Source organism: Callorhinus ursinus, unplaced genomic scaffold (genome assembly GCF_003265705.2).
Source record: "Callorhinus ursinus isolate GAN/ISIS: 27379988/994484 unplaced genomic scaffold, GSC_fseal_2.0 scaffold4, whole genome shotgun sequence".
NCBI lineage: Eukaryota > Metazoa > Chordata > Mammalia > Carnivora > Otariidae > Callorhinus > Callorhinus ursinus.
In genome coordinates this window covers 161,330,198-161,347,997 of record NW_027397066.1, presented here as the reverse complement: position 1 = coordinate 161,347,997, position 17,800 = coordinate 161,330,198, and the positions used below count along the sequence as shown (strand labels likewise).

Sequence of the window (17,800 nt, the reverse complement as noted above, 5' to 3'; positions counted from 1 at the left end):
CCACCGCACCCTGGCCTCCTGCCTCTCCAACCTTCAGTGCTGCTCCTGTCACCTGCATAGACAGGCAGGAAACCCCAGGCTGGTGGAAATGCCTGTCCTGGTATGTGCTTCCTGTCTTTCCCTTTCTGCTCACTCCTCTTCTGTCCCATACTGGTCCCCCAGACCCGTTCCTGCCTGCCACCTTCCCTAGAAACCCTGATTTGTCCCACCTCAGAGGCATTGCCATTTATCCCTCATGTGTTCCATTTCCTTTGTACATGTCCCTTCTGTCTCCTGCCACCTGAGTAGAAGCCCTTTGAGTGTAGGACTTGAGCCCAGAGCAGTTGGGAATGCTTGCCGAGGTGAACGAGGCAGGTTGGCATGGACAAGGCTGGACAGATGGCCACCGTGGTGACTGCACCTTCCCAGCGGGGAGGCCCAGAGGTAGTGCAACAGTAGTCACTCAGGTCTCCTGCCAAAGAGGCTGGATTCAATGGGTCAAGGAATTGGCCAGTGAGGTGAGCAGCTAGACAGTGAGGGAGGGAAGGCCTAAGTTTGGGGCCGGGGAAGGGGTTCTCTGTTGGAGAGGACCCTGTGCGTTACAGACAACCATGTCCCTTCGTCTCCTTTTCTCCTTCCTCAGGGTCAAGTCAGGGTCCTTTCACAGATAAAACTACAGGGTTGGAGAGTGGTACAGACTGCCTGGAAGTCTACCTGATGCCAAGAACCATGCTTTCCCCCTGGCCAACACTGCCTTCATCAAGGCTGTCTGCTCCTCCTTCACTGGCAGGGAGAGACATCACCTTTCCTGTTCCAGATGGAGGCGCCCCAAGGAGCTGCTATACCATAGCCTGGAGAAGCAGGGTAGCTTGAGGAGACAAAAGTAGCTCTGGAGGGCATGAGAAATGGCATTCTTTATTCATAAATAGAAACATAAAATTATCAGAGATAGTTTATATGGCCAAGAAGGGGCATCAAAAATAAAATGAAACTGTCAAAAGCAACTCAAACCAAAAAAGAAAAAAAAAAACCAAACAAACAAAAAAACCAAAAAACAAAACAAGAAACAACCCAGAGAAAAATAACTATGTACATATTCTTCCAAATGCCAGTCTATCCGAAGCCAGCCTTGGCTGGAGGTTCCAGCTTTGCCTGCAGACTCAGCACAAGACAGACAACGCAAGAAGCACCCACTGGACAGGGTGCACAGCCTCCTGCCGTGGCAGTTCTGGTTTAGGAGGACTCAGGACCCATAGGGAAAGCCCTCTCCCAAAGCTGCTGCTCCATCAGCAAGAGATGGCCCAGGCTGGGCTGAGACAAGAGCAGGGCAGGGAGCAGAGGGTCAGCAAGTGTTTCTCGGAGGAAAGCTAACCCTCCCCAGGCCCTATAGAGCTCAGTGCCTTTGGGGGCCAGAGTGTACCCAGCAGGAGTTACCTGAATGACCCAGCAGCCAGAAGACAAGCCCCAGGGGGAGCCCTGAGAGACTCTGGTCATTGCAAGGCCTGGAGGCAGAGTGCCCTTCTTGGTGAGGTGGTACCGGGTGCTGCTCTCTCTTTGCAGGCAGGCAGAGCGTTTTCAGGCCAGGCATCCTTTGGAAGAGCAGAGCAGGTCGATCTGACTGAATGAGCAAGCATGCCGGCAGGAGTATTCAGAGCGAAGGGCAGCGAGCTCATGCTGGCTGGCCCTGGGCCAGGCCGTCTGCTCTGAAGCCCCTGTCATCTGACTTCCCAGTCACTGCTCAGCCTCTGTTGTTCAGAGCCTCCTTTCGGAGAGGCTGGGTTTGGCATGGTCTGGGAATAACAAGGATGTTTTTCCACAGGGAAGGGAAGAAAAACCACATGGCGGTAAGGTCACTATGTTATAGGACACAGTTGCGCTCTGGTGCCCTATGGGGCACCCTGGAGCCTTCAGCTGGTTGGGGGGCATCCACGGGTTGGCCTTAGGCAGGGATGCAGAGTGCTTGGTATGGTCACACCATGGTGGAGCACAGACCTTGCCCCTGAGTGTCCTCCCCTGGGCTTAGCACCCATCTCTTCTCAGCAAGGTCTGGAGGGCAGGGCACAGGGCTTTGGCTGCTCTCTGGGGGTGGGGAGCAGTGGGGTATCTCCAGCCTGGCAGGGGGGAGCAGCAGCCCCTCTATCTCATGGCGGTCTCAATGGGGATAGGAACTCAAACAAGGCACAGGCTGGTGAAACAGAGGGGGTGAGCGCTGTGTGTAGGAGTGCTGACAATACGGACTCCATCTTGGGCCCTCCATCTTGCTCGTGTTCGCTAGATGACCTCTCTTGGAGCTGTGTTCTGGGCCCCTGGGAGGTTAACATACATACCTTAGAAATGCCTTTGCAGGCTGGGATTGGGGGAGGCTGTTAGGCCTCCCATGAATCTGCTAAAGAGAACATAGTCTTTCCTCTTCCTGAGGCACAGGTGGTGCTGCAGATCTAATTAAAGGTTAGCTGTCCATTAGGTGTATGCAAACCCTTGAATCTCACCATAATGCCCTCCTGTGTGTCCCCTAGCTTTATAGAATCTGTGGTCGGAGGTCCAGACTTTGTGGAGAATAACTGCGTGCAGCGCCTAGATCCTCCTCCACCCGATTCTCCCTGTCAGTAAGTTACCCTGAATAAAACTCTGTAAACTGGATGGAGTCACCTGCTTTGTTTTCTGGTCTCAAAGTGCCTTCTCAGTTGAAAGATATTTTACCATCCCTCTCCCACCGTCTAACAGCGTAGCAGAGGGAATGGGACATTTTTGACTTGAGGGCCTACACTGTGCCCAGTGGAGGGCACTGCCCTCCAGGCAGGAAGGGGGCATTTAGCCTATCCATTTCAGGTTTAAATCTGCCCTATGACTAAGACCAGTGGCTTGAAATTCCAGAAAAGCTCCTCTGTCACAGGCACAGCTTAACCCCAGGGACCAGAAGGCAGAGCCAACCGCAGGGAAGATGGCCCTGCTCTCAGCCCAACTCAGGGAAAGAATGTGGTGGCTCTGAAGGTGGGGGGTGACAAGAAGCAGCTCCCACTCCCACTCTGGGTCCTGTAAGGACAGTGGTCAGGAAGGCAGAACCAGGGGGTTTGGTCTCACACTGCTAAATACCCAGACTCTCTCATCTCTCCTACCTCAGTGAACCCCTCTCAGCAAGCAGGCATGAAGCTCAGGAATCCAGCAAGGCTTGGCTGTCCTAAGAAAGAACAACAGCTGTAGCTTGAGTCAAAAATAGAACATGGAACAGTTCTGGCTGCCTGCTAGATCTGGCTTGCTTCTGAAAAGACAAGAAAGAAAAAAAGAAAGAAGACTAAAAAAAAAAAATTTTTTTTTTCCTCTGAACCAAGCAACTAAGTAAGAAACCCCACCATTCTCTCCTCCCCCAGCTCTGTACATCTTCAGAAGAGAAACACCAGCCTCCCCCAGGCACTGGCCCAGCCCCCAGCAAACTGAAGCTTTCTGGATTCTTTACAACTGGGGGCTCCTGTGGGGCCCAGGTGGACAGAGGCTAGCCAGTGGCCCTGGGGCTGTTCATAAGGCTGTATTTGTGTCTCTTCTCCCTGCCTGGGACTCTGGCCCACCAAACTCTGGGGATTGTTCCTGACCTGTAAGGAGTCTTGTCTGAATTTAGCACTGGAAATGCAAAGGGGAAAGGGTGTGCCACTCAACTGAGCCACAGGCAAAGGAGGGAAATGTCAGATCATCCCTGCACCATTTTCGTCATATATAGGTTATTCTGGATCCAGCAAAGGCTGGATTCTTGAGAAGAAAGTAAGTTCAGAGTAGCCACTGGCCAATTTAAACGAGGTGGGGGCACCCCTACCTCTGGCCCCATGAGGAAAGATCTGGAGGCTCTCCCGGGGAAATTTGGAAAGCCACACCTTCCCTGTGTCACAATCTTCCCCCCCCCAGGGCCTCAGTGTCTATGGCCTTAAGAAGAGTGGTCACTGAGATCAATGGCTACCAGCTGTCCAAAGGCTGCTTACCTCCAGTTAGCAGGGCCCAGCAGGGTCTGGCCATTACTACCTGGGTTCTCCCTCTGACCCCCTCTGGGCTTTGCTAAGTCTAGACATTCCTGGGCTGCCCCAGATTTCCCCTCCTTTTTGTGGCTTTCTAGGGTTGGGGCAGCTCTGATGTTGCTAAGCCAGGTTCTCCATACCAAAATCCAACCCCTACAACTCCGAGGCCAGAGAAAAACAGCTCAGGTTATGACCAGGTCAGGTTCTAAGGTTTATGATCACAGATGGCTTCTTTCTATCTCAAGGCATCCCAATGTGTCCAGGGGCAAAAAAAGCGGTTGTGCGAAGAGGCAGAAGGGAGCTTCTGTCCTGGGGTGGCCATCGGCCAATACAGCAGTTACCACCATCCCTGGGAGAGGGTCTAAGCATTTTTGAACAAAAAGGCAAGGTTTAGAGATCTCTTAACCAAATGATGGAGATCCCTGAACCCATCTCTTAGGAAAGCTAGAGGTCTGGTGGGCTGCAGGGATGGTAAATGCTGCAATGTGGGCAAGGACTGCAAAGGTTATGTAGCAGTCCTTCCTACCCCCCTCCCCTGGAGAATCCCAGTCTGTGCCTTGGGGAAGGCCTCTCACAGAGGCCTGAGTTACTGAGCAGGGGAGTGGGGAGAGGAGCCCTCCGTGACAGGCTCTGTACCCCTGCCTCCCGATGCCAGATCCCTGGCTCTCCCTCTCCTGGTAGGTCCCTCAGATCTCAGTGGCTATGATGTCCTCATAGGGGATGTCGGCCCCTTCAAGGTCAATTTCAAAGGGCTCCCCTGCACCGTCCCCACGGGCCAGTTGCTGCAGAGCCTTCTCCAGGCGCTGGTTCCGCTGGTACATGGCTAGGTAGCTCTGCTGTAACTGCTTCTGGTACTGGATCACCTTCTCTTTCTCCTCCTTCCACACCAGCCGCTCATGCTGGAAGCCTGAGGACATCTGGTCGTGGCCTTGCCGCTCCTCCTTCAGCTCTGCACGCAGCCGCTCCAACTCCCGCTGCAGGGTGGGGATGTCCTCAGAGAAGGTAGTCCCTGGCCCAGGCCCCAGTCCTGGCCCCATAGACACAGCATCCCGCTGCAGGGCAGCCTGGGCCCGCAGCTCCAGCAGCTCCTGCTCCAGCAGGTTCACCTTCTCTCGGAGAAGCTCAGACTCATTTTTCTTGCGCTGTAGCTCATTCTCACAGACCTCTAGCTCTAGGCCCTTGGTGCGCAGAGCGCTCTCCAAATCCTGGGTCTTCAGCTCCATGCCTTCCAGTTTGCCCCGTGTGTCCTTCAGCTGCGCCTTCAGACTGAGGATCTCACTAGCCTTGACATTGATCTCTGTCTGGGACTCCTTCAGCTGCTGCTTCAGGAGAGAGATTTCACCTGACTTCTGGCACACCTGCCAAGGGTTGGGTGGGGGAGAAGAGAAAAGTGCTAAGATGTAAGAGGTCCTTACCTGGGGCAAGTAACATCTTAACTGCCTAAAGAATTAGGCTGGTCCTGACACGGTATCTCAAGAGCATGACGGTCTGGGTGAGCCATGAAGGCCGAGCCCCTCTCTGAGCTTCCTTTCGTTCTGTAGCCTGACTTGGTCCGTCCACATGCCTGCCTCAATCCCAAATCAGAGTCTAAATCTCAATCTGTACCCAAACCCATGGCTATGTGTAACTCAGTGACCACTACCGGTAGCTCCATCATCCACACTTAACAATCAATGATATTGATGTCCACGTCTGCCAAACTTCTGTCATTCATGTTTGTGCCCATATCCTCTGACCTCATCCCTGCGCACACCCAGCTCCCCTCTCTCCCTACTGGGATAAAGACTATCTTCAATCATTAACTGCTGCACTCCAATGACAAGCAACACACCTGGCTCAGAGTGTCAAATTCAGATCTGCCAAATGGAGAGCTACTATGTTCTCCCCCTGCCCCACCCCTCCACCTTTTCTATTCTTATTTCTTTTGCAAAAGTTGGCCAAGAGCAGCAGACAAAACCAAAGGCACTGATTCAGATCCACGGGTCTCCGGGGTCTTGGCCCATTTGGGGTCATAGGTGGTTCAAAAGAAGATCAAGACCAGTCTGGCCGGTGGTGTCACAAGAATGACTTTTCTCCTGCCGGCCTATGGGCAAGCTGGACAGAATGAAGGTCAGGGCCTGGGCCTCTATAGAATGGATTCTTGGATCAAGACCAGAAGCCACCTTAATTTCTCCTCACTTCACTCACAGTAACCCCCAACCCCTTGTGCTCATGAACCATTTATGAAGCAATGCAGAGTTCCACCCGCAATACTTGTGTGGGACCAAGGATGCCTTTCTAAGACCAAGCCTGTATTTGTTTCACAGAGGGAGCAACATAGAATCATGGTTTAGGCATGGGCCTGCCTTTGAGTCCTGGCTGGATCATATATGATATGACTGGCTGATCCTGGCAATATACTACACTAGTGTTGTGGCACTATGGAGTAGTGATTAAAAATGTGAACTCTGGAGCCAAAGTGTTGAGATCAAATCCTGGCTCTGATACCTATTATGTGGTGACCGTGGGCAAGTCATTTAACTTGTTACTATAACCTCTCTGTGCCCCAGTTTCCTTAACTAACTTAAGGATTAGTAACAGTACCTACTTCATAGGGTTATTATAAGGATAAAATGGGAGAACCTAGGACTTGGTACTTAATAAACACTTGATAAATTATTATCTTTCTAAATATGTTTGCAATATATTTATGTGTTATTTTAAATGTTTATTTTTTTATGGTTTTGCTATAGAGCCTGACTGGACAGTCTGGGAATGAGGTCACAGCAATGCCCAGCGTAGTTGGGGATTGGGCAAATAAGGATGGGTGCCTAGCGCCAGGACTAGCTTACATTTCTGAGTTGCCCCAATGTGTCCTGAGCCCTGGCTGAAAAACAATGGCTGGGGTGAGGTCTGCGTTGCCAACATCAATGGGAAAGTGGACAGGCACTGCTCCCATGGCCAGCATCCTTTCTTCTTTGGGAGACCTGGCAAACACAAGGGACTTTCCCTTCTCACCTGTCCAGTCCCCCTGTTCATCTCTGCCAGAGAAAGGACCCTTTTCCTCTACTCCTGATGACACTTGTCCTTCTCATTTCCAGAATAAGTGCAGCAAGCTGCAGTGCATCTAGGAAGCTGTGCTGCTGAGGATGTGTCACCGCACCTGGGGGTGGCGCTGCTCTAACCAGACACAATGCCTCCTCAGTTCCTTTCCAGGGTAGGCGTCTTTGGGGAGAATGCCAGAGCCACCATGCCCACACCCCTACCTGCGCACCCCACCCCCCGTACCACCTTGAAAGCCCCTTCAGGTGAGGAAAGCTACCTGCTGGAGAGCAGGATGTGGAAGTTAAGCAGGCTCTCCAGCAAAGCCAGGTTCAGATGCCTCATTTCTAGGTGCTGTGTGCCCTTCTCTTGCTCATGTTTCCATTGCAGCCCACCAAACAAAGCCCCACTTACACTTCTGTGAGGAATGAGCCATTCTGTCAGTGATACCTGCCCCAAGTGAGGTCACTCTTCCTGGTGGGTGGGGTCCCTTCTCTCAAAAGTAACAAGGTCTCTGCTCTCTTGTGGTCTCTTGAACCACTGTGAACTCAGGCTCAGGAACGGCTTGTGCTTCCTTTGAGCCTCCCGCAAGAGGAAGTGGGTCAGCCCTCAGACTGCCCAATGAGCCTCCGTTCTCCTGGTTCCAGCTTCTCAGTCAGTGACTCAGTTAGTAAATTCAGTTCTGGAAGCCATGAGACCCTGGGGTAGCAGAGAGTAGGAAACTCACACAAATCATAGCCCCTTCTCTGGGTCCCAAGGCTGGCACTTTGGCTCACTCTGCTTAGGCAATTTGTGTTCACACACCATGGGCTAGGACCTGGAGAAACAGCGACTGGCATCAAACACCTGACTGCCCCCCCCCCCCCCCCCACCGCAGCCCACACAGTAAAGCCTCACCTCCCACTGGGTCTCTTCTAGCGCAGGGACGAAGCTGGTCTTCTCCTTCTCGTAGGACCTGAGCTTGGTCTCCAGCAGGTCCTGCTCCTTCATGAGGCTCTCAAGTTCCTGCCGGAGCTGCCGCTTCTCCTGCTGGAGCTGGAGCACCTGGAGGTGCAGCCCCTGCTGCGTGCGCTGGCTCTTCTGGGAAGCTTGCTTCAGTTTGCTGCTGCCTTTCTGCTCCAGGCCCTCCCGCCCCTCCTTGCAGCGCCACTGCCGCTCTTCGGAGGCCTGGCTGGAGGGCAGCTCCTTCTCCTCCAGGCTGCACTGCAGCTTCTGCAGCTCTCCTCTCCCCAGCAGCTTCTGCTCAAGCTCCTGGATGGTGCACTCGTCTGTGGAGATGGGGCAACGCACACATGAGGAACCCTTGTCCGCCTGGCTTGGGTGGGCCAGCTTGCTACCCCCATCAGAGAAAGATAGAGCCTTCAGGCTCATCATGTTGCTGTCCTGGAGGATGATGCCCTGGGTAATGTTGTGGGCTGAGCCCCCAAAACGGCTGGTTGGCCCCACTGGCGTAACCAGTGGGTCCAACTGGTAGCTGCTGCTGGTGCTGTGCGTGGGCAGGCTGGACATGGAGTTCCGGCCGGAGTCAGACAGCGCCCCAGAGCACAGGCTGGGCTTTGGCTCCTGTTCCTTGGGCCTGTCTGGAGGGGCAGGGTGCAGCTGGTGGCTGGAGCTCTCAGGGGACGAGTGGAGGATGGCTCCTGACCGCGGCAGCACGGGCTTGAATGCTGTGGGCCTCGCCGCACCCTTCTCTGAGCCCTGGTGAGGAAAACAACCGTATCCATCCAATGTCTTCCCTCAGCTCCCCTTGCACCCTTCCCTCCCTTGCCTGAGTATGTGTACCAGCCACGCAGCATCCTTCTTGGTCATAGCCACAGGCAAGGTTTCCTGTGGCTATGAAGCAGCCGAATATGGTGAGTCTCTCTCAGGAAGGAGAAATTCCTTTGTGTCTAGGGATGGCTATCCTTAAGGATGACCCAGGCACTTTGTTTTATAAACTACCAACCTGTCATAAGCTTGTCCCCACCCTCCTGAGATGACGAACAGCATTTTTAGGTTCACTGGCTGAGATCCCTGGGCCAGGGCTCTGGCTCTGGGTCTCTGGGTGGTATAGGGTAAAGCAATTAGGCTGGACGAGCATGGTGCCCTTGTAGAGGTCAATCCCTTCTTCACCTTCACTGCCCCTTCCAGTAGGCCAGGAGTAAGAAAACTGGCTATGACCAGTATTGAAGGGGTGGGAGGATCACTTGAAATAACAATCCTTTTCTGAAAACTGTCATTTTCACTGGGAGAGTGCACTGCAGTCTACAAGCCCTTTAATTTGAAAAACTGAAAGCTCTTTGTAAACTAAGGGGGTCCCTTCCTAGTATATCAAAGCCATGGATTCAACCCCCCAGGTGGGGGCAAAGGCTTAACTAGGAAAATTTTCAGGTCCACTGGTGGGACCCATGAAAGCTTGAGGTGGCATAAGGGCTGGATTTCTGAGTATTTAGGGTACTTTTAATCTCATCCTTGCTAACTTGATGATAACAAACTTGGCTTTTATCCAGCCAAAGACATTTCCAAGGCCCAGCTTGAGTGAGGAGCTGCTGCACCACAGGAAGAGTGAGTGAGGGAAAGGCCCACCTCCAGGAGTCTGCTAGCAGAGAAGTGGCTAGCTCTCTCCAAGTGGACTCTCCATTGGCTCTTCCAGAGATAACAGAGCTCCCTCCTCTTGCCATGCACTTGAAAATGCTGCTGTTGGTCCTGCTTTGACAACCAATTGCATTTCAGTAGAGCTCAGAAAGGCTTTCATTCCCCTTTGCTCTTTGCTTAGGGCTCACCCAAGGCTTCCAGATTAGAGGATTGACCAATGCTTCAATTCCCTCATCTAGCCTTTGATCTCTGTGGTGTAACTGAGCACTTTCGCCCTTACCACCACTGCTCTGGCCTCTTGGAGGTTTAAATGTTAGTATCACCACCTACATTCCCCTCTCCCTGCCTCCCTGCTCTTTACCCCCATTTTGCTCTCTATTGGTTTTCTGACCCACCCACCCTTACCAGAGACCCTTGCTTACCATTTCTAGCTGATTGGAGAAGGGCATAAGCTTGGGTGGGGTGGACGGGCCAAAGTCCACCCCAGGCTGGCCGCCTATGTCCCCACTAGACAGTGCAGTGTAATCTGGGTGGTGGGAGCCCCGGGCTTTCTGGCTGACCTTGATGTAGAAGAAGTCTTCACTCTTTCCCATTTTGGAGCTGGACTTGCCATGGCCTGAGTCCTGAGAGAAGCCAAATCTCAGCAGCCCATCTGAATACCGATTGAGCTTCTTGAGATGGGAGGATTTGCCCAGCTTGTATCGTGAAGCCCGGCAGTGCTTGCCGTGAAAGCTGTGGCCAGAGATGAGGCTACTGACACTACCCATGCTGGCTTGGGGCCAAGGACAGACAGGGCAGAACGGGGATCTGGTGTGGCTGCGGCAGCAAAGGGCAGTCCTGGTACCACGAGGGAACTGTGGTCATAGCAGAGGCCTCGAGGAGCCTGGGAGAGCTGAACACCTGGAAGGGGACAGAAGGCAAAAGTCAGCCTGAGAAGGGCCAGTCACTGCACAGTCCTCGATGGCGACTTGGAGAGGAGTTGGTTCTGACTGCTAGATCTGAGCAGTAGAGAAAGTATGCTTCTCCTAATGAAAGCTCAGCCTTGACTGTTACTGGACTCTTTGTTCATTCTTCCTTTGTCTGCTAATTCAACAAACATTCACTGAGACCCTCCTTTGGGATGGCCCTCCTCTAAGTCCTGGGATACTGTAGTGACTGACACGGCTACAGTCCCTGCACTTGCGGGACTTGTGCTCAGTGTAGTGTGGACAGGCCATCAACAAATCAGTGTCTACTATTCTTAGTGATATACATGCTATGGGGGAAAACTAAGCAGAGTAAGTGTAGAATTCTGGGAGGTGGTTATTTTATACAGGCGGCACAAGGGAGGCCTCTCAGTTGTGGTATCATTTGAAGAAACCTCATGAAAATGAGTGAGCAAGCCAGGTAGAAATCTGGGGGAAGAGAAAAGAAGCTCAGAAGCCCCAAGAACAGAAGCCCTAAGTCCCTGTGGTGGACTGTGCTTGGCATATGTGAGACCAGTCAAGAGACCAGTCTGGCTGGAGAATAGTTAGCAATGAGGGTGGGGGGCATAGGACAGGCAGAAGTCAAAACTAGCAGGTACCAGGACATAGAGCCTGGTTGGACATAGGGCTGGAATTTAACTCTGATTGAGATGAGGAGCCCCTACATGGCTTTAAGCAGTTGATTACTTGATCTTAGACTGCAGAGGGTCACTCTGGCTGCCGGGTGGAAAAGGGGCTGCTGATAGGCCTGGATGGAAGTGGTGGGCCAATTACATTAGGCGAGTGACTAACATGACTGGGCCGAGGTGGTAGCAGTGGATTGCATTTTAGATGTAATTTTAAAGTCCAGCTGATAGGATTTGCTACAGGACTGGATGCGGGGAATGAGAGAAAGAGAGGAGTCAAGATGACCTCAATATTTTTATCCAAGCAACTAGAGGACATAAGTTGCCATTTATTGAGGTACAAAAGACCACAAAAAGAACCAGTTTAGGATGAGGTGGGGGTGGAAAATAGGAGTTTGGTTTAAGACATTAAGTTTGCAGAGCCTATTAGACATCCAAGGAGCGCTATAGAGTAGGCAGTAGGATGGGTGGAGAGCTGCAGATTTCCATGTAAAAGCTGTTGATTATAGAAGCCAGCTATCCAACTAGGTGACATAAGTACGGAAGTGAAGGCGGGAAGATAAGAGAAGTCTGAGGACTGGTTCATGGAGGTCAGAAGGTGAGGAGGAATGAAGAGGAGAAACTGAGAAGGCTCTGACTGATAGAGGAGACCTAAGAAAGAAACTGTTTTGTAAGGATGGTGTCAGGGGCTGCTGCTGCTGAGAGTTGGTCAATGGGTCTGGCCATGTGGAGGTAGGTTGTCACTGACCTTGACAAGACCAGTTTGGGTGGAGGGGTGGAAATCAAGGCCTGACTGGAGAGGGTTCCAGAGAGAAAGAAGAGGGAAATAATTGTACCTCCGAATGTTGAGAAGTTTAAAATGCTTTTAAAAGTAATAGGAATGCCCAATCCAGGAATCACACTACTGGGTATTTACACTAAAAATACAACAACACTAATTCAAAGGGATACATGTACCCTATGTTGATTGCAGCATTAGTTACAAGAGCCAAACTATGGAAGCAGCCGAGGGGGATGGATGGATAAAGAAGAGGTGAAATACATATATATATATATATTCATATATATATATATATATTCATATATATATATTCATATATATATATTCATATATATATATATGAATGATGGACTGTTACTCAGCCATAAGATAGAATGAAATCTTGCCATTTGCAAAGACATAAATGGAGCTAGAGAGTATAATGCTAAGTGAAATAAGTCAGTCAGAGAAAGACAAATACCATATGATTTCACTCATATGTGGAATTTAAGAAACAAAACAAATGAGCAAAGGGGAAAAAAGAGAGAGAGAAAAAGGCAAACCACAAAACAGACTCCTAACTATAGAGAACAAAGTGATGGTTACCAGAGGAGAGGTGGGTGCAGGGATGGGTGAAATAGATGATGGAGATTAAGGAATCCACTTGTCAGTTATGGGCACCCAGTAATGTATGAAAGTGTTGAATCGCTACTGTACATTAACTATACTGGAATTAAAATAAAAAACTGAAAGTAATAGAAATGCATTTTATAACCAGTGCTGAAAATAACAACAACCTTGCCAGTCACCACACAGAGGAATACATTGGGATGTCAACACCAGCACATTTGCAAATTTGAACAAATCTCTAAGCTTAGGCCACATGACTTTCAAAGCTGGGAAAATCCATGGGGTTGTCATGCATTGTGAAGGAGTATTTCTTAGTTAAAAGATAGATGATGGGGAGGGGGACTGTGAGTTTAGTAAAATAGGAAAAGCAGAAGAAACCTTGTATTCTTTATTCTGCTCTAAATTACACTGTTAATCCTAAAGATGTGAAAGAAGTCCCAGGCGGGTTATAGGGCATTGTATGTGCAGAGTGGAAGAAAGGACTCTTCAGACTCTGGATATGAAGGCTTGAATTCAAACTTGCATTGTTAGCCTGAACTGTAAAGTAGTTAGGTTACGAATAAACGCATTCTATATTCCATTAGTAGAGGCACAACACAACAAGACATCATGGTGTAAGTACAATGTATGTTTTCTTTGAAAAGCTTTTATTAAATTGATGGTCTCTTAGACTCAAGGAAACACAGTTATGCCTACCTCATAGGATTGTTAAGAGAAGTTTATGAGACACCAAAATAAGCTAATACGTCTAGGACATTTACTAAATGCCTACACAAGAGGCACCCCATAACTGGCAGGTATTTTCCTTGGTATTTATCATTGTTCTCCGCAGCATTCTTCATCCCCATGTTATCTTCAGTGCCTCACCTCATTTTCCAGAACTAGTGCTCTCTGTTCCATTGGGATGCAACTTTCCTGCATCCCAATCCCCAATGATGTTACTTAGCAGTACAGAGATCCTCTGCTAATTTACCAGTTGACGATGACAAAATGTGTTTTTCACCCCCACATCTTCCATCTCTTGCTTAACTGGGCCTTCAGATCCTAAGAATCAAAAATTCTACTGTTGTCCCATGTAGGGAAGCTATTTTTAGCCAAAAGCCTCTCCTGCACTCTGCACACTACACCACTTGGGCAATGAGTGACTTACTTTTTGCCTATCCAGTACACATTTATGAACATTATGAACATACAATGTTGTAGAGATAAGACAGTTGGCTATGGCCTCAGACAGATATGGATTTCAAAATTAACCTCTCTGAGGTTTCTTTGCTTATAAATTGGAAAAAATAACTATTTCATAGGACCAATAGGAGGATGAAGCAAACTAACAAGTCAAGGGCAGTGCTAGGCACATGGTTAGTGTTCTACAAATGTATGTGTGATCAACTGAAGGCCAAGATGAGGGTGCTGCCCTCAAGAAGCATACAACATAGCTGGACTATAACTATAGTTTTGGCAGACATGCTACATAAATCTGTCCATGGCTCTCCTGTTCCGAGACCATCTCCTCTCTTGCGGTCCTTGAGACGGCCTCCAAATTTGTCTTTCCCCAGTCTGTTCTTCCTGAGTAGCTGAAGTGTCAGTGTCATGCTCCCCGATGGTAACCCTTCAAAGCTTCTAACTGTTCCTAGAATAAGGTCCTGAGCAGGCCTTGGTTTCTACCTACTGCTCCAGTCCTATCTTGTCCCATTCTTTCCTTGCTCACATCCGAAAGGATAGCCAGACTCATCTCTCCCCTATTGGTGAACACACCAAGCCTTTCCCCACTGAGGAGCTTTCACACCTGCTGCTACCTCTGCTGACAATTCTGTTTCCTTAGCTATTCTCACAGATCTTTCTCATCCTTCAGTTCTAAATTCAAATATTACCTCTGCAATGTGATCTATGGTTACCCTTGAAAAAAATCCAAGTCCCCCGTTACTCTCTATTGTACCAGCCTGTTTATTTCCTTCATAACAACTGCTTAACCTGAAACAATATTATTTTTTAATTTGTTTATTGTGTGCATCTTCACCAGAATATATAAGTTCTATGAAAGCAAAGACTTCAAATCTATAGCTCCTAGGACAAAATGAGGAAGTGAGGCATGAGGTTACATGATGTGGCCCTTGTCATTTAACTGGCCAGTGGCTAAGCTGGGACTTGAACCTAGACCCAAATTCCAGGGTCTCCATGCTACAGCACAATGCTGGGGACTGCAGGTAAGGCTCAGAGATGTTAGGGCTCCCATCCTGGATAGCAAAATAAGTTTCCAGGGATGGGGAAGAGAAAGCCTGGAGGAGAAGTCAGGGTCCATGGCCTCTAGCCATAGTCACATTTCCCTTTTGGGAAGATGACAACAAGGTTTTAGGAATAGGTAAGCTTCTTGGTTCACCTGAGTAGCAATGTGGATTACCTGTGATGCATGAATACTGTGCTAGGCCCTAGAGGATGAGAGGAGGAAGACAAATGATGCCAGGGAGCGCAGGAGAGGAGTGGGGGCAGGATGGTGGCCTCTGGTCCCCTGAGTGCATTCCTGTCCCATAGCGCCAGATCCCTTTTCTCCATTTCCTAGGTCTTGACACAGAAGAGCTTTGAAGTTCGAGATTATCCCCAAATGCACTTGAAGCTAAACAAATTACCTTTAAGTGTCTGGACTTGTTCTTTTATCAACTTGCATCACAGAAAATGTGGCTATGATCCATCCCAGTTCCCAAACCCTAGGTCTTCCCATCCGCCCAGCCCTGCCAGATTTGCTATCTATGTACTCAGGAAGGACAAGGCATAGGGGCACATTTGTGTTCCTGGGAGGCAAATCCCTACTGGCCCAAAGTACTGCGCGTACTTGGGGTAAAAAATAAGTAATCACGCAGATCCTGGAGGTTCAAGAAGGGGAAAGAAAGAGGCAAGAAGACAAGAGATGAAAAATAAAGGGGCCAGAGAACCTCTCACTGAGCGTGTCATAGCGACATTCTCCTGCATGAACTCCTACTGACTTTCCAGAAGGAGTCAAGCAAGAATTAGACTCCAGGTTTAAGAGAAGGGAAGGAAAGAAAAGAACAGCCAAAAACATCTGGTAGAAAAGGACCCCCTAGCCTATACTTCTCAAAATTTGGCCCCAGGGAATTCAGGAGACGTCCCCCCCAGCACCAGGCCAGCCCCCTCTGTCCCCTACTTGACCCCACCCCCTGCCTGCCCTCAGTCTGGCGGCTACAACAGGACCAGAAAGACCTTGGAATCTTGGGAAGCCCTCCCTTTTGAGCTGCTTCTACTCCCAGCACAGCTGCTTTCCCCCCACGCCATTTTGCACTCCCCTTCCCCAAGGAAACCAGGGCTCATGCCAGAGTGACATATCTCTCTGATCCCCTTTTATGGAATGTGGAGATGGAGACATGGAGTTGAAAAGGGGTCTGTCTGGACTCAGGAAGGTGAGAAAGAGTATTACTCACCCTTCCATCCCAAACCCTGAGGAAAAGCAGCTAGCTATGGCCTTGCCCATAGGAATCCAGACTTCTGGCCTAGGAAGAGTGAGCATCTACACCCATTGTCTCCTCTGCCCTTGCCCAGTCTGGAGAGGTCGCTCACAAGATCAGCATGCTCAGCCTCCGAAGGGTTATTTTTCCATCTGCTCCACCTTCTCTCCCTCCTTCCCCTCCCCCTGTCTCTCCTCCCCTCTCAGTCACTGCCCAGGGAGTGGTCCTGCAGGAAGGTCCAGCAGGAACCCACTACCCTGCTGTGGGGCATCTCTGCACTCTGCCTGGCACCCTCCCACCATGATGCCAAAGCCCAGTGCTCATTGGAGACTTTGGGGAGGAACAAATAGCTTAGTCTTAGATTACTGACTTAACTAATGACTCCCTGAGATGGGAGCAAGGAAAGGAAGTGAAACCAGAGAAACTGTGTTGTATCACCTGAGTGCACCTCCTCCTCCACCCCACCCTCCCATGCTCAGACTCCAGGTTCCTGCAACCCTGTTTCCTAAGACTTGAACAGACTTTGGAACTGCTTCAAAGAGGGTCCATAAGGTGAAAGGCAGCAGGCATTGGAGGGGGCAGCCACCTAGACTGTGATGAACAAGGCTCCCTCCAGGGAAGGTATCTCACCAATGCTTGCTCTGGTACCTGACATGCTGCTCTTAAGAGTCTTCTTCATCTACTAACTTTAATTTTAATCCATTTGTAAAATACTGAAATACTATAAAAATAATCTAACTTGTGCAGAATTGACAACTGTTAAAATGCTACTTGTTTTAGAAATAAAACAACTCAAAGTTAAAATTCCCATTACTTCTTCCTTTCTCCTTTCCTCCATATCTCTCTCCCCAGGGAGAATCCCTATCATGGATTACGTATGTACATTTTTTTAATCTTTAAATATTCTTAACATAAAGAATAGTATAGGTATTGCTTTTTTACTTTACATAAATGGTATCCTGCTGTATGTATCATTCTGCAACCTTGATTATTTTATTCAACATGATATATTTTGGACCAGTTCATGTTCCTTCTTTTACCTGCTGTGCAGTAGTATCCTACTACATTTCACTCATTCCTCCCTACTCAGATGTTTCCATTTTGTTGCTAAAATACTCTTGTATATCACTACTTCTCCACATGGGTGGGAAGTTTTCTAGGATTTATTTTCTTTGAGTCTTAGATGTCTAGTTTTTAGGAGAGGTGACATCTGAGACCCTTATTGGCCAATACATCACAAGAAGGCAGTAAGAATGGGACAGCAACCCCAAATCACATGTCACCATATTACCCTGGGGTGAGGAAGTGGCACACTGCTGTTATTAATAAGAGGGTGCCACTGGCAGAGCGGAGGCAAGAGGCAGTAACCCTGTGATGGAGTGGGGGTGGGGGTGGGGAGGGGGTAAAGGAGTTTTGACCAAACAGAGAGATCATCCTGTTGCAGGTGATGGAAGGCCTCCCTGCTCTGAGGCAGTCTGGACAATGAGGGCAGCATCTTCCATGGTCAAAGTTTCATAATGCTAGAGATAGTAGGACTTCAGAGATCCTTTACCCCAACTCCTTTACTACACAGAGGCTACATGGAAGCCCAGAGCAAGGAAGGGACTTGCCCAGGTCACATCAGGAGTCCTGGACTCAAAATTCCCATTTTACCAATAGAATAGGGCCAATTGGGTTCCATTTTCCAGTTTGGGGGTGGGGCTCTATGTGGGCCACATGTGTAAAGAGGGGCTGTGGGGAGAGTGTGTGTGTGTGTGTGTGTGTGTGTGTGTGTGTGTGTGTGTGTGTG

The 17,800-nt window shown here is 49.5% G+C and overlaps 1 protein-coding gene across 3 annotated transcripts in view; it reads right to left on the bottom strand.

Moving 5' to 3' along the window:
- Positions 1 to 880: 880 nt before the first annotated feature.
- LZTS1 (leucine zipper tumor suppressor 1) overlaps positions 881 to 17,800 on the bottom strand; it is a 52,845-nt gene continuing 35,925 nt past the window's right edge. For 2 of the 3 annotated variants that reach the window (XM_025873898.2, XM_073892644.1), the window contains exons 2-4: positions 9,998 to 10,475; positions 7,899 to 8,699; positions 881 to 5,338 (exon numbers count right to left, since the gene is read on the bottom strand). In XM_025873898.2, the coding sequence (XP_025729683.1) occupies positions 4,667 to 5,338; positions 7,899 to 8,699; positions 9,998 to 10,342 (1,818 nt within the window). In that variant the 5' untranslated portion in view covers positions 10,343 to 10,475 and the 3' untranslated portion in view covers positions 881 to 4,666. The remainder of the gene's footprint in view (positions 5,339 to 7,898; positions 8,700 to 9,997; positions 10,476 to 17,800) is intronic. The other variant, XM_073892645.1, reaches the window with a different exon arrangement.